The sequence below is a fragment of the Symphalangus syndactylus genome, chromosome 4 (genome assembly GCF_028878055.3).
Source record: "Symphalangus syndactylus isolate Jambi chromosome 4, NHGRI_mSymSyn1-v2.1_pri, whole genome shotgun sequence".
NCBI classification, from domain to species: Eukaryota; Metazoa; Chordata; class Mammalia; order Primates; family Hylobatidae; genus Symphalangus; species Symphalangus syndactylus.
The window spans coordinates 132,041,441-132,057,504 of NC_072426.2; the positions used below are offsets into that span (position 1 = coordinate 132,041,441).

Consider the following 16,064-nt stretch of genomic DNA (forward strand, 5'->3'; position numbering starts at 1 on the left):
TATTGCTAGCTACAAAATTTTTAGTAAGTTCTATTTCGTTGGTGAAGCCTAGACTGTAACTTCAGAGTTAAAGGCTTAGGGTCAGCCTTATGACTTATACAGTGATGTGATTTTAGGGATTTTGTGTAGAATGCTTGTGCGGTCCAAAAATCTCACCCACTTTCTGATATGTAAAATTTGCTTAAAAACAAATATGATAAGTAGTGTAAGAGAGCTAATTCCTGGGATTGGAGACCCTAAAAAGAGACAGAAAAAGATGTAAAAATTGAAAGAGAGAGAAAACAGTTTTGCTTAGACCAACTCTGGTAGGTAATTTAAGCCCCTTAAAATTGTATGGACTGCAAAGCAGTTCATAATTATTCATATCTCTTAAATTATAGACTTCAAAATTCAGTCATTATTCTATCATAGGAACTTGTGAATTACTTTCTCCAAGATTTTATATGACATCTTGAGCTTGTTGCATTGGGAGAATTTCAGCGGAAGAGCTGCACCAAATAATGCCATCTTCATCTAAGTCCCTAACTGAATGCTCTACGTGATTGCATTTTGTTCATTTATTCAACACTTCTACATGATGAGTCTAGAACAGATAATACAATAGACAAGATCTCTGCTCTTAAAGACTTGCACTTTAAAGGAAAATGAAGAAATGATTGCATAGTTAATTGTAGAGAGTACCTTTGAGAGTGGTTACCAAAGAAAGTCTATGAATAGACCCTCTTCTGTAAATGAATTCTTAGGAGAATAAAAATTACCTCTTCCTAAGTTGGAAGAGACTTGACTATTTTTTCTAGCATTAAAAATATTATTGCTTATTGATGATTTTATGATACCTATTTATTTCTCTAAATTTGTGAAACTGTGACTCCTCTAGGTGCCGACTGCTTAATGGGAATATATTTATTCGTGATCGGAGGCTTTGACCTAAAGTTTCGTGGAGAATACAATAAGCATGCGCAGCTGTGGATGGAGAGTACTCATTGTCAGCTTGTAGGATCTTTGGCCATTCTGTCCACAGAAGTATCAGTTTTACTGTTAACATTTCTGACACTGGAAAAATACATCTGCATTGTCTATCCTTTTAGATGTGTGAGACCTGGAAAATGCAGAACAATTACAGTTCTGATTCTCATTTGGATTACTGGGTTTATAGTGGCTTTCATTCCATTGAGCAATAAGGAATTTTTCAAAAACTACTATGGCACCAATGGAGTATGCTTCCCTCTTCATTCAGAAGATACAGAAAGTATTGGAGCCCAGATTTATTCAGTGGCAATTTTTCTTGGTAAGAAACTAAGAAACTCATGTTCACAAGTTTTTATTTCAAATCTTCCAACCAGTTTTTGTTAGTAAGAATGAGGGTGAATTCTATCAGAATCCCCAGCAAGGATTTTCCTCCCCAAATTATACTCTGATATAAATTCCAACCTGACACAGCTTAATAAAAGACACTAAACACCTGTATTTCATGTATTCACCCTAAACATGCTAAGCAACATATGTTTTGGCTCTTTGCTTTACAATATGAACATAATGATATTTATTATCTTTTCAAATTCATGGCAACACACATCTTTGGCTTGTGAGTATACATACAACTGTTCTAAACCAGCAATGTAAAAATATTCTCAGAGTACAGCAAAAAGTAACCGAATTAGAAAAAAATCACTAGGCCAGGCACAATGGCTTGTGCTATAATCTCAGTACTTTGGGAGGCCAAGGTGGGAGGATCACTTGAGGCCAGGAGTTGAGACCAGCCTGGGCAACATAGCAAGACCCCATCTCTACAAAATTATTTTTAAAAAATTAGCTGTGTGAGGCCAGGTGCAGTGGCTCATACCTGTAATCCCAGCACTTTGGGAGGCCAAGGTGGGCCAATCATGAGGTCAGGAGTTCAAGACCAGCCTGACCAATATGGTAAAACCCCATCTCTACTAAAAATAGAAAAATTAGCCGGGCATGGTGGCACACACTTGTAGTCCCAGCTACTCGGGAGGCTGAGGCAGGAGAATTGCTTGAACACGGAAGGAAGAGTTACAGTGCGGCGAGATACTGCCACTGCACTCCAGCCCAAGCAACATAGCGAGACTCCATCTCAAAAAAAAAAAATTAGCTGGTGTGATGGCATGCACCTGTACTCCCAGCTACTTGGAAGGCTGAGGCAGGAGGATTGCCTGAGCCCAGGAGTTTGAGGCTGCAGTGAGCTATGATTGTACCACTGCACTTCAGTCAGGGACACAGCAAGAACCCATCGTTAAAAAAATTAAAAATAAAACATCACTAATACTAGAAAGCTTAAAAACCCAAGATATTCATTGAATTACTGTAATTTCAATATCTCATTTTAAAAGTAAACATTTTGTCATTCTTCACTACTTCCACAAAACCTCATCTCAAAAAAAGTCATGATTTTTGTGGACTTTGATAATTCTTTATGAAGAAAAAAAACCACACATTATAGTCTTTGTATCTTTAGTAATAACATCTTTGTATCTTTAGTAATAAAAATGTTTTATGTTTGTTCATTTTGAAAGAAATATTTCTATGCATTAATAATACTGTTTGTATTCCAAATAGGTATTAATTTGGCCGCATTTATCATCATAGTTTTTTCCTATGGAAGCATGTTTTATAGTGTTCATCAAAGTGCCATAACAGCAACTGAAATACGGAATCAAGTTAAAAAAGAGATGATCCTTGCCAAACGTTTTTTCTTTATAGTATTTACTGATGCATTATGCTGGATACCCATTTTTGTAGTGAAATTTCTTTCACTGCTTCAGGTAGAAATACCAGGTACAATATTTTTTAATCTCCTTAAAGAAATAATAAATCTGTTCGTACAGTGTTCTTTTAAGGAAAACAATTACAATTCTTAATACTAAACAATTTAAAGAATTGTACAACAGATCCAAGCACAGTGGCTCATGCCTGTAATCCCAGCACTCTGGGAGACCAAGATGGGCAGCTCACTTGAGGTCAGGAGTTTGAGACCAGCCTGGCCAACATGGGGAAACCCCATCTCCATTAAAAATACAAAAACTAGCTGGGCATGGTGGTGCACCGCTGTATTCCCAGCTACTCAGGAGGCTAAGGCATGAGAATTGCTTGAACTCAGGAGGCAGAGGTTGCAGTGAGCTGAAATTGCACCACTACACTCCAGCCTGGGTGACAGAGCCAAAAAAAAAAATTGTAAGTCAGAGTTGTAGGTACTTTTGGCTCTGCTCATCAATATAACACTTACTGGGGAAGAACTGTTTATTTTTTTCCATAAATGCCTAATAATACAATTACTTTGGAACAAAGAAGCAATGAGTGACCAAAATAAATTCCACACAGTGTTGAAATTCTAATCATCACATGCTTAAGGTGACCAGAAAGGAAAACAGGCCAAAACAATTCTTAAATAATTACTGCATTTTTTTCAGAATGTAAAAGAATTTTCTTCCTGTAATACATGCAATTTAGAGAAGATCATGCCGGAGCGTGAGAGATAATAGAAGCAAACTTTCTTGGCATTTAGAAAGAATGTGGGCTGGCATGGTGGCTCACGCCTGTAATCTGGCACTTTGGGAGGCCCATGTGGGAGGATCACTTGTGCCCAGGAGTTCAAAGCTGCAGTGAGCCATGATTGCACCACTGCACTCCAGTCTGGGTGACAGAGCAATATCCTGTCTCAAAAAAATAAAAATAAGAAGTAAAAAATAAACAATGTGCATTACATCCGTTAGAATGACTACTATTTTTTTAAAAAACACACATACAAAAAAAAACAAGCGTTGGTAAAGATGAGGAGAAATTAGAATCCTTGTGAACTGCTGGTAGAAAAATAAAATGGTACAGCTGCTATGGAAGACAATATGGCAGTCCCTCAAAAATTTAAACCATCCAATGGTTTAGTTACCATCCAGTGTGGAAATGGTCCAGTTACCATCCAATGTGGAAATTCTCCTTCTAAGAAAAAAATCAATACAATTGAAAGCAGGGACTCAAACAGATATTTGTACACCCATGTTCATAGCAGCATTATTCACAATAGCCAAAAGTTAGAAGAAATACAAATGTCCATAGATTGGTAAATGGATAAACAAAATATGGTACATACGCACAATGGATTAGTATTTAGTCTTGTAAAGGAAGGAAATTTTGACAAATGCTGCAATATAGATGAACCTTGAAGATACTGTGCTAAGTGAAATAAGTTAGACTCAAAAGAACAAATATTTTATTTCACTTACATGATGTTTCTGATGTAGTCAGATTCATAGAACATAGAACAGTGTTTTCTAGGGGTTGTGGGAAGGGAAATGGAGAGTGATTGTTTAATAGACATAGAGTTTCAGTTTGGGAGATGAAATCACTCTGGAGATGGATGGTGGTTATTGTACAATGATGTGAACGTACTTATTGCCACTGAGCTGTCCACTTAAAAATGGTTACATGGTAAATTTTTTTTTTTTTTTTTTTTTTTTTTTTTGAGACAGTCTCGCTCTGTCACCCAGGCTGGAGTTCAGTGGCGCAATCTCGGCTCACTGCAAGCTCCGCCTCCCGGGTTCACGCCATTCTCCTGCCTCAGCCTCTCCGAGTAGCTGGGACTACAGGCGCCCGCCACCACGCCTGGCTAATTTTTTATATTTTTTAGTAGAGACGGGGTTTCACCGTGGTCTCGATCTCCTGACCTCGTGATTCGCCCGCCTCGGCCTCCCAAAGTGCTGGGATTACAAGCGTGAGCCACCGGGCTCAGCCGGTAAATTTTATGTTATGCATATTTTACCACAATGAAAAGTGCATATATCCTGTTAAATATATATAAATATATATATATATAAATACATATATAAAATATATATATATAAATATATATATAAAATATATATATAAATATATATATATAATATATATATATAAATATATATATAAAATATATATATAAATATATATATAAAATATATATATATAAATATATATATAAAATATATATATATAAATGTATATATATATATATAAAATGCAGTTTGTATTCACATTTTAAAATTTTCATGTAGCAGGGCGCAGTGGCTCACACCTGAAATCCCAGCACTTTGGGAGGCTCAGGTGGGCAGATCACTTGAGGTCAGGAGTTGGAGACCAGCCTGGCCAACATGGTGAAACTCCATCTCTACTAAAAATACAAAAATTTAGCTGGGCCTGGTGGCATGCACTTGTAGTCCCAGCTACTTGGGAGGTTGAGGCACGAGAACGCTTGAACCTGGGAGGCAGAGACTGCAGTGAGTGGAGATTGTGCCATTGCACTACAACCTGGGTGATAAAGCGAGACTCTATCTCAGGAAAAAAAACAACTGTATGTATTAATACATAATTTACATTTGTTCTGTACCATGGATGATGGTGATAGTATCTTACATTTTATGAACAACAAAAAGAAGGCCAAGTGGGGAGGACTGTTTGAACCCAGGAGATTGAAACCAACCTGGACAACATAGGGAGACCCTGAGACCCCAACTCTTCAAAAAATAAAAAATTAACCAGGCATGGTGGCACATGCTTCTGGTCCCTGATACTCAAGAGGGAGGGTGAGGTACAAGGATCGCTTGGGCCCAGGAGGTCGAGACTGCAGTGAGCCATGTTCACGCCACTGCACTCCAGCCTGAGCGACAGCGTGAGACCCTGTCTCAAAAACAAAAACAGAAAAACAAAGACTAATGACAGCATCAATTAAATTATAATAAAATCAGAGTATTTTGGTATTTGTATATATATTAGAGTGATTTTTAAGATGGGTTTAGCCAAAGTTATTTTTTTATAGAAATAAATATCTGGTCAAAAGCTAAAAAAATGCACACTTCGTTTTAAAATCAAATGGCAAAAAAGAAATCTATTAAATACAAGCTTACATATTCTGACAAATACTATATGCACTATTAAAATACTCAAAAAGTGTTTTAATTATTAGGCACTTAAATTTATGACTTAAATACTAAACAATATGTTTTTTCCTAAAATATAATCATAATATATAGTCACTTTGTGAAAAATATTTCTACCTAAAGGAATATTTTTGTTAATGTATTCAAGAAGAGCTACTTAGCAAAAAATGCCTTTCTTTTTCAGCACTAGCATTCCCCTCACACACTGGCACTCTGGAAAGATATCTTGGAAACAAATATAGACTTGGTATTTAATTATGTGACATCAAAGGAAAAAAATTAAAACTCAAAAAGGGGTTGGGATGAAAGAAACAGGGAAATTGGGTTTCTATACCTTGTAAACATCTATAAACACTAAAACTATTTTATTTTTCTTTTCTAGGTACCATAACCTCTTGGGTAGTGATTTTTATTCTGCCCATTAACAGTGCTTTGAACCCAATTCTCTATACTCTGACCACAAGACCATTTAAAGAAATGATTCATCAGTTTTGGTATAACTACAGACAAAGAAGATCTATGGACAGCAAAGGTCAGAAAACATACGCTCCATCGTTCATCTGGGTGGAAATGTGGCCACTGCAGGAGATGCCACCTGAGTTAATGAAGCCAGACCTTTTCACATACCCCTGTGAAATGTCACTGATTTCTCAATCAACGAGACTCAATTCCTATTCATGACTGACTCTGAAATTCATTTCTTCACAGAGAATACTGTGGGGGTGCTTCATGAGGGATTTACTGGTATGAAATGAATACCACAAAATTAATTTATAATAATGGCTAAGATAAATAGTTTACAGGGACATGAGGAAAAATAAAAATGACTAATGCTCTTACAAAGGGAAGTAATTATATCAATAATATATATATATATATAAGTAGACATTTTGCATAAGAAATTAAGAGAAATCTACTTTAGTAACATTCATTCATTTTTCTAACATGCATTTATTGAGTACCCACTACTATGTGCATAGCATTGCAATATATTCCTGGAAGTAGACAGTGCAGAACCTTTCAATCTGTAGATGGTGTTTAATTACAAAAGACTATACAAAGTCCATCTGCAGTTCCTAGTTTAAAGTAGAGCTTTGCCTGTCATGTGCATCAGCAAGAATCATAGGCACTTTTAAATAAAGGTTTAAAGTTTTGGAATACTCAGTATAATTGCATCATAGAAAATGTCTGACTGTTTGCAAAATAATATTCTGTTTTAAGAATCCATCTTACCTCTCTTTAAGTTTCCATACACTTGAGAGCCAACACAACATATTTATTACTAAAAAGATGCTTTGCTAGAAACTCAAAAACAGCACTTCTTTTGGCACTTCCTGCCCAGTTTTCTCCTTGCTTTAAATGAACATCATCATATAGGATTGGAATAGGAGAGTATGAGTACTGCAGAGAAGTGGATCAGAAAAGCTAGAATGAGGATAAACATTTAGATCAGTGGAAACTCCTGAAATAAATCCTCGTATTGTCAGTTAACTGATTTTCAACAAGGATGCCAAGACAAACAAAAAGGCTTTTCAACAAACCATGCTGTTTTAAGAACAGACATAAGTGGTTTAATTCACCCACTGTAGATGGGTGAATGTTATGGTGTGTGAAATATCTCAATAAAGCAGTTAAAAGGAAAAAGAGCCGGAATGCACTGATTCAGGAACTTAATTTCAGGAAGGAAAGGTCTGTATGTACACGTTTCACTTTAAGCAGAAAATCGTTCTTCAAGAAATGACTTTACCTTCTCTTTGCACTGCCAGCACGTGAGATATTAACTTTTTAACTAGTTGTTCTTCTCTAGTCTCTACATTATTAGAATTTTTTGCTTTCATAATTTGAAACCTTTAAGCAGGAGAAGAAAATGTTTTCAGATAGTTTCAAATACACCAAAAATATATGAAACACAAAAATACTGGAATCAAACCATAATGCACTTATCGAATATATAGTTGTATAGATTTGTTTTGAAAATAAATTATCCGAAATTTAACTCTATTAAAAATGGATTGCTTCGGGTTTTTTTCTCTGCTTACTTGGAATAATCTCAATAAGTTTTCTACATGAAGAGCATGGTATAATTTCAATATAACTCACAGCATAATAGAAAACTATAGTTCTGCTTATAATATTCAATAATATAACTACTGATAGTTCTATAATAAATAAAATAGCCAGGTGCAGTGACATGCAACTGTAGTCCCAGCTACATGAGAGGCTGTGTCCAATCTGGGCAACCTAGTGAGACACTGTCTCTAAAATATAAATAAATAAATAAAATAGGCTACAATTTTTAAATTTCAAAATAGCCTACAAAAAGTAAATTTAAAAAAGCTTATACAAAATGAAAACAGGCCAAGGGCAGTGGCTCACACCTATCATCTCAGTTCTTTGGGAGGCCAAGGCAGGAAGATCATTGAGGCCCGGAGTTCAAGACCAGCCTAAACAACAAGACCCGAAATTAAAAAATAAATTAGCTGGGCATGGTGGCACATGCCTATAGTCCTAGTTAATAGGGAGGCTGAGGTGGGAGGACTGCTTGAGCCCAGGAGTTGGAGGCTGCAGTGTTCTGTGATTGTGCCACTGCGCTCCAGCTTGGGTGACAGAGCAAGATCTTGTCTCTAAAAAAAATTTTTTTTTTAATTCTTTGGTTTTTTTTGAGACAGCCTCGCTTTGTTGCCCAGGCTGGAGTGCAGTAGTGCAATCTCGGCTCACTGCAACCTCTGCCTCTGAAGTTCAAGCAATTCTGTCTCAGCCTCCCAGGTAACTGGGACTACAGGCATGTGCCACCACACCTGGCTGATTTTTGTATTCTTAGTGGAGACAGGGTTTCACATGTTGGCCAGGCTGGTCTCGAACTCCTGACCTCGTGATCTGCCCACCTTGGCCTCCCAAAGTGCTGAGATAACAGGCGTGAGCCACTGTGCCCAGCCTAATTCTTTCTTAAGATTATTTTAGGATTAATTCCTTAGAAGTCCTATTACTACTAATTCCAAGTAATAGAATAGGAAATTTTATTTTTATTTATTTATTTTTTATTTTTATTTCTGTTTTTTCTGAGAAGGAGTCTTGCTCTGTCACACAAGCTGGAGTGCAGTGGCACAATTTCAGCTCACTGCAACCTACACCTCCTGGGTTCAAGCAATTCTCCTGCCTCAACCTCCCAAGTAGCTGGGATTACAGGTGCACACTGCCACGCCCAGGTAATTTTTGTATTTTTAGTAGAGATTGGGTTTCACCATGTTGGCCAGGCTGGTTTCGAACTCCTGATCTCATGATCCGCCCACCTCGGCCTCCGAAACCAAAGTTCTGGGATTACAGATGTGAGCCACCACGACCAGCCTTTTTTTTTTTTTTTTTTTAAAGATGGAGTCTCTCTTGTCGCCTAGGCTGGAGTGCAGTGGCATGATGTCAGCTCACTGCAGGCTGGAGTGCAGTGGCATGATCTCAGCTCACTGCACCCTCCACCTCCAGGGTTCAAGTGATTCTCCTGCCTCAGCCTACTGAATAGCTAGGATTGCAGGCGCCCACCACTATGCCCAGCTAATTTTTGTATTTTTAGTAGAGATGCAGTTTCACCACGTTAGCCAGGCCGATCTCAAACTCCTGACCTCAGGTGATCCACCCACCTCGGCCTCCCAAAGTGCTGGGATTATAGGCATGAGCCACCACACCCAGCCAAATATTTTTATTAAAAAGAATAACCAAAAAAGAATAAAAGCAATACTCATGGATACAAGAAATTTAATCCAACAAAAAGCATGGTCTTAAACTGTTTAAGAGTCTTAGAAATGCATTAAATTTATGAAGTACACATCTGAAACTTCCTTTAGCATTTAACGTATTTTTAAACAACTTTCTAGAGGCCATTTGACTTCCTGTCTGCTCAGCCCACTCACTCTTCCACCCTTCAACCTCCTGAAATAGAGTAACTTCAATTTAATTTAATTTAATTTGATAAGTAATTATTAACATACTACGTAACTATCTCCTTAGAAACTTCCACATATAATGCAACAGAAGCACTCAGTTAACTATGATTTGTATCAAGGTTTGCTTAGAAATGTAGCTTATAACCATGATCTAGATCAAATCAATCCTCTAAATCAAGCGAGCCTAAGTTTTAAAAATCTAAAGTTTGTATCAGGAAAACCTCAACTTTTATTTTTTACATTTTTTAAGAATTACTAATTCATCATACTAACACATCATCTCTCCTAAATGACTGCGTAAACCTTGGCAGTTTAGATGGATAAAGTAGAAGGCACAGAGCAGGGTGGAAGGAAGACACAGCTGGAATTGTAAAGCCATGCATTTCACTCAACAAACTGTCAGGTGAATTGCTCTAGGTAAGAGACCTCAAAAATACAAAAAGTGGTTTAATTTTTATAAAATTGCTCCTCTTTTAGAGAAAATCTTTCACTGGAAGCCTCGTTCACTCTTGTTTTAAGCCTTTTTCTTATCTACAGACTAGGGCAATCTCATCCACTTTAATATGGCCTCAAATACCATGGATATACTAATGATTCCCATATTTTTGCCTTTAGCTTGTTCTCCCCTAAGCTGCTCACTTGTATATACAACTGCCCACTTGATATTTCCACTTGAGTATCTCACTGGCTTTTTAATGTCATTATTATGCATTAAATAATAGACTAGAATCTGACATCTGATTCTTCTCTTATAGACCCTGTCTTGCTGAATTGCACCCGATGGCCCAAGCTCGAAATCTGGGAGTCGTCCTTGATTCTTCCTTCTCCTTTATCCACAATGTCAAATCACCCAGTCCTCCCTTGATTCTACCTCATACACATCTCTTAAATCCATCCACTCTCTTCATCCCAATTCCCAGTACCTTAGTTTGAGCCAACATTATGTCTCACAGGGATATTTGCAATAACCTTTTAACAAGCCTCCATACCTCCAGTTCTAATTTGGTCAGTTGATCTTCACAGGTTTTTAGAGCTTACCAAAAATATTAAAAATAATCTTAGAAAAAAGATTGAGCGTTATACAGTTACAAGCACAAATATTCTGCTTTTGGATGTTGTATTATTTGGGGTTTGCCGTAGAAACAGAGAGATTCTAAGGAATTGTCTCACATGATTATGGAGACTGGCAACTCTAAACATCTGCAGGGCCGATGTCCCAATTGAAAGACACACAGGCTGTTTAGAACCAGGAAGAGCCAGTGCCAATTCAAAGGCTGTCAGGAAGAGCTGATGTTGGAAGACCAGGCCTTCAGTCAGAATTCTCCCTTGCTGGGGGAGGGTCAGCCCTTTGTTCTATTCAGGCCTTCTAGGGATAGGATGATCACAATGCACACTAGGAAGGGCAATCCACTTTACTCAGTCCACTGATTTACATGTTGGCTTCATCCATAAACATCCTGACTGAAAAAGTGAGAATATTATCTAAACAAATATCTGGGGATCTGTAGCCCAGTCAGGTTGAAACATAAAATTAACCATCACACATGGGGAGAGTAAATAATATAATAAGCCTGAGTATTAATAAGTCTAGCTAGGTGGCTAGGTGTGGTGTAGACAAGCGTGCCAGTTTTGGTGTCAAGACTCACAGGCATATTTTATCTCAGCCTGTTTCCTTTCGGTAAACGGTAATGACACTTTCCTCAAAAAACTGATATGGTTACATGAAAAAAGCTTTTTTTTTTTTTTTTTTTGAGACGGAATTTCGTTCTTGTTGCCCAGGCTGGAGTATAGTGGTGCAGTCTCAGCTCACTGCAACCTCCGCCTCCTGAGTTCAAGCGATTCTTCTGCCTCAGCCTCCCAAGTAGCTGGGATTACAGGCGCTCACCACCATGCTTGACTAATGTTTTGTATTTTTAGTAGAGATGGGGTTTCATGATGTTGGCCAGGCTGGTCTCAAACTCCTGACCTCAGGTGATCCACTCCCCCACAAACCCCCGGCCTCCCAAAGTGCAGGTGAGAGGTGACAACATGCTAGCAGCCCTGGCTCGCTCTCGGTGCCTCCTTGGCCTCGGTGTCTGCTCCGGCTGCACTGGAGGAGCCCTTCAGCCCACCGCTGCACTGTGGAGGCCCCTCTATGGGGCTGGCCGAGGCCGGAGCTGGCTCCCTCTGCTCGCAGGGAGGTGTGGAGGGAGAGGCATGGGCGGGAGTTGGGGCTGTGTGCAGCACTTGTGGGCTGGCATGGTTCCGGGTGGGTGCAGGCTCGGTGGGCCCTGCACTAGGCGTGGCCAGCCAGTGCCTGGTGGGCTTGATCTGGGGGACGAGCTCCCTCTGGGCTGCCAGAGTGCCCGAGCTAGGTGCTGCAAAGTCCCGCGACGAGTGCCATTGAGAGGTGAAGCCGGCTGGGCTTCTGGGTCGGGTGGGGACTTGGAGAACTTTTCTGTCTAGCTAAACTATTGTAAAGGCACCAATCAGCACTCTGTGTCTAGCTAAAGGTTTGTAAACACACCAATCAGTGCTCTGTCAAAACGGACCAATCAGCTCTCTGTAAAACGGACCAATCAGCTCTCTGTAAAATGGACCAATCAGTAGGATGTGGGTGGGGCCAGATAAGGGAATAAAAGGCCACCTGAGCCAGCAGTGGCAACCTGCTCAGGTCTCCTTCCACGCTGCGGAAGCTTTGTTCTTTCGCTCTTCACAATAAATCTTGCTGCTGCTCATTCTTTGGGTCCGGGCTGCCTTTATGAGCTGTAACACTCACCACAAAGGTCTGCAGCTTCATTCCTGAAGCCAGCGACACCACAAACCCACCAGAAGGAACGGACACCTCCAGATGTGCTGCCTTTAAGAGCTGTAACAGTCACCACGAAGGTCTGCAGTTTCACTCCTGAAGTCAGCGAGACCACAAACCCACCAGAAGGAAGAATCTCTGGACACATCTGAACGTGTGAAGGAACATACTCTGGACACACCATCTTTAACAACTGTAACACTCACTGCGAGTGTCCGCAGCTTCATTCTTGAAGTCAGCGAGACCAAGAACCCACCAATTCCAGACACATTTTGGCGACCACGAAGGGACTATCACCTATCATCAAGCAGTGAGACTATTGTCAAGTGGTGAGACTATCATCAAGCAGTGAGACCATCACCTATTGGTGAGACCATCGCCTATTGCCAAGTGGAGAGTCCCATCGAACCCCTTTTGCTTGCTATTCTGTCCTATTTTTCCTTAGAATTCAGGGGCTAAATACCGGGCACCTGTCAGCCAGTTAAAAGTGACTAGTGTGGCCACCGGACTAAAGACATGGGTGTCAGGCTTTCTGGGAAAGAACTCTCTAACAATCTCCAACTCTTCAGAGTTGGGAGCGTTGGTTTGCCTGGAACCAGCTTCTGCTTTTCCTGTACTTCTGGGCTGAGCCGAGGGTTGACAGAGAGGAAAGCCATTCAGCTCCGGGGTGCCGATAACAAGTTGGTTGACCCTGCAGCCATGAGCAGAACTCTCAAAGGCATGTCGCCCAAGCAAGACTCCCCCATCTATCCTATCTATCCTGACCCTTGTCCCCTGGGTCCTAATGCCTGCCAGACAAACTTCCTCTTGCCTCTTTTCTCTGAGGCTAGCCCTGCTGCTAAAAACCACTCCCTATCTCTGGTGCTTTTCTAGTTTCTCCTATAAGAATGATTTATAGTATAAATTTCAGGACTCTGTTACCTTCTTTAGGCACCCAGGCTCACCAATCAGAAAGACATAATTTTTGCCCAAAGCCCCATCATAGGGGGGACTATCTGGAATTTTAGGATACCTCCTCAGATAAGCAGGCCTAACAAAAGCTATTCCTGAAGCTAGGATATGGGGAGCCTCAGAAATTGTATCCTTCCTATTCATATAAGTGAGGACAAAAGGCATCACTCTTCCAACCCTGGAGATCCCTTCCCTCCCTCAGGGTATGGCCCTCCACTTCATTTTTGGGGCATAACATCTTTATAGGACACAGGTAAGGTCATAATACTAACAGGAGAATTCTTAGGACTCTAACAGTTTTCAAGAATGCATCAGTAAGGGCCAATAAATCCAATTTTTCTTGGTCCTCTTTGTGGTCTAGGAGGACAGGCAAGGGTGCAGGTTTTCGAGAATGTGTCAGTAAGGGCCACTAAATCTGACCTTCCTCAGTCCTCTTTGTGGTCTGGGAGGAAAACTAGTGTGTCTGCTGCTACATCAGTGAGCACAACTATTCCAATCAGTAGGGTCCAGGGACGGTTACGGGTTCTTTGGCAGGGGTTGTTTCTGCTGCTGTGTTGGTGAGTGCAACTATTCCGATCAGCAGGGTCCAGGGACCATTGTGGGTTCTTGGGCAGAGGGAGAAACAAAACAAACCAAAACTGTGGGTGGTTTTGTCTTTCACATGGGAAACACTCACGCATCAACAGGCTCACCCTTGAAATGCATCCTAAGCCATTGGGACCAATTTGACCCACAAACCCTGAAAAAGAGGTGGCTCATTTTTTTCTGCACTATGGCCTGGCCCCAATATTCTCTCTCTGATGGAGAAAAATGGCCACCTGAGGGAAGTATAAATTACAATACTATCCTGCAACTTGACCTTTTCTGTAAGAGGGAAGGCAAATGAAGTGAAATACCTTATGTCCAAGCTTTCTTTTCATTGAAGGAGAATACACAACTCTGCAAAGCTTGCAATTTACATCCCACAGGAGGACCTCTCAGCTTACCCCCATATCCTAGCCTCCCTATAGCTCCCCTTACTATTAATGATAATCCTCCTCTAATCTCCCCTGCCCAGAAGGAAATAAGCAAAGAAATCTCCAAAGGACCACAAATCCTCCCAGACTATCAGTTATGTCCCCTTCAAGCTGTAGGGGGAGGGGAATTTGGCCCAACCCAGATACCTGTCCCCTTCTCCCTCTCTGATTTAAAGCAGATCAAGGCAGACCTGGGGAAGTTTTCAGATGATCCTGATAGGCATATAGATGTCCTACAGGGTCTAGTGCAAACCTTTTACCTCACTTGGAGAGATGTCATGCTACTGTTAGATCAAACCCTGGCTTTTAATGAAAAGAATGCGGCTTTAGCTGCAGCCTAAGAGTTTGGAGATACTTGGTATCTTAGTCAACTAAATGATAGAATAACAGCCAAAGAAAGGGATAAATTCCCTACTGGTCAGCAAGCCATCCCCAGTACGGATCCCCACTGGGACCCTGACTCAGATCATGGGGACTGGAGTCGTAAACATCTGCTAACCTGCGTTCTAGAAGGACTAAGGAGAATTAGGAAAAAGCCCATGAATTATTCAATGATGTCCACCATAACTCAGGGAAAAGAAGAAAATCCTTCTGCCTCTTTGAGAGGCTACGGGAAGCCTTAAGAAAATATACTGCCCTGTCACCTGAATCACTCGAGGGTCAACTGATTCTAAAAGATAAGTTTATTACCCAATCAGCCACAGATATCAGAAGAAAGTTCCAAAAGCAAGCCCTGGGCCTGAACAAAATTTGGAGGCATTATTAAACCTGGCAACCTCAGTGTTCTATAATAGGGACCAAGAGGAACAGGCCCAAAAGGAAAAGCGAGATCAGAGAAAGGTTGCCACCTTAGTCATGGTCTTCAGACAAACAAACCTTGGTGGTTCAGAGAGGACAGAAAATGGAGCAGGCCAATCACCCAGTAGGGCTTGTTATCAGTGTGGTTTACAAGGACACTTTAAAAAGGATTGTCCAATGAGAAGCCACCCCCTCCTCCATGTCCGCTATGCCGAGGCAATCACTGGAAGGTGCACTGCCCCAGAGGACAAAGGTTCTTTGGGTCAGAAGCCCCCAACCAGATGATCCAACAACAGGATTAAGGGTTCCCAGGGCCAGCACCAGCTCATGTCATTACCCTCACTGAGCCCCAGGTATGTTTAACCATTGAGGGCCAGGAAATTGACTTCCTCCTGGACACTGGCATGGCCTTCTCAGTGTTAATCTCCTGTCCTGGATGACTGTCCTCAAGGTCCGTTACCATCCGAGGAATTCTGGGACAGCCTGTAACCAGGTATTTCTCCCACCTCCTCAGTTGTAATTGGGAGACTTTGCTCTTTTCACATGCCTTTCTTGTTATGCCTGAAAGCCCCACACCCTTATTATGGAGGGATATATTAGCCAAGGCTGGAGCTATTATCTACATGAATATGGAGAACAAGTTAAC

The 16,064-nt window shown here is 40.5% G+C and overlaps 1 protein-coding gene and 1 pseudogene across 8 annotated transcripts in view; both read left to right on the forward strand.

Annotated features, from left to right (window-relative positions):
- Positions 1-7,938, forward strand: part of RXFP1 (relaxin family peptide receptor 1) — a 122,205-nt gene extending 114,267 nt beyond the window's left edge. For all 8 annotated transcript variants that reach the window (XM_055276256.2, XM_055276257.2, XM_063638332.1 and 5 more), the window contains 3 exons: positions 878-1,288; positions 2,581-2,799; positions 6,313-7,938. In XM_055276256.2, the coding sequence (XP_055132231.1) occupies positions 878-1,288; positions 2,581-2,799; positions 6,313-6,611 (929 nt within the window). In that variant the 3' untranslated portion in view covers positions 6,612-7,938. The remainder of the gene's footprint in view (positions 1-877; positions 1,289-2,580; positions 2,800-6,312) is intronic.
- Positions 7,939-14,265: 6,327 nt separating this feature from the next.
- On the forward strand, positions 14,266-15,386 carry LOC134736435 (uncharacterized; annotated as a pseudogene).
- Positions 15,387-16,064: the final 678 nt, after the last annotated feature.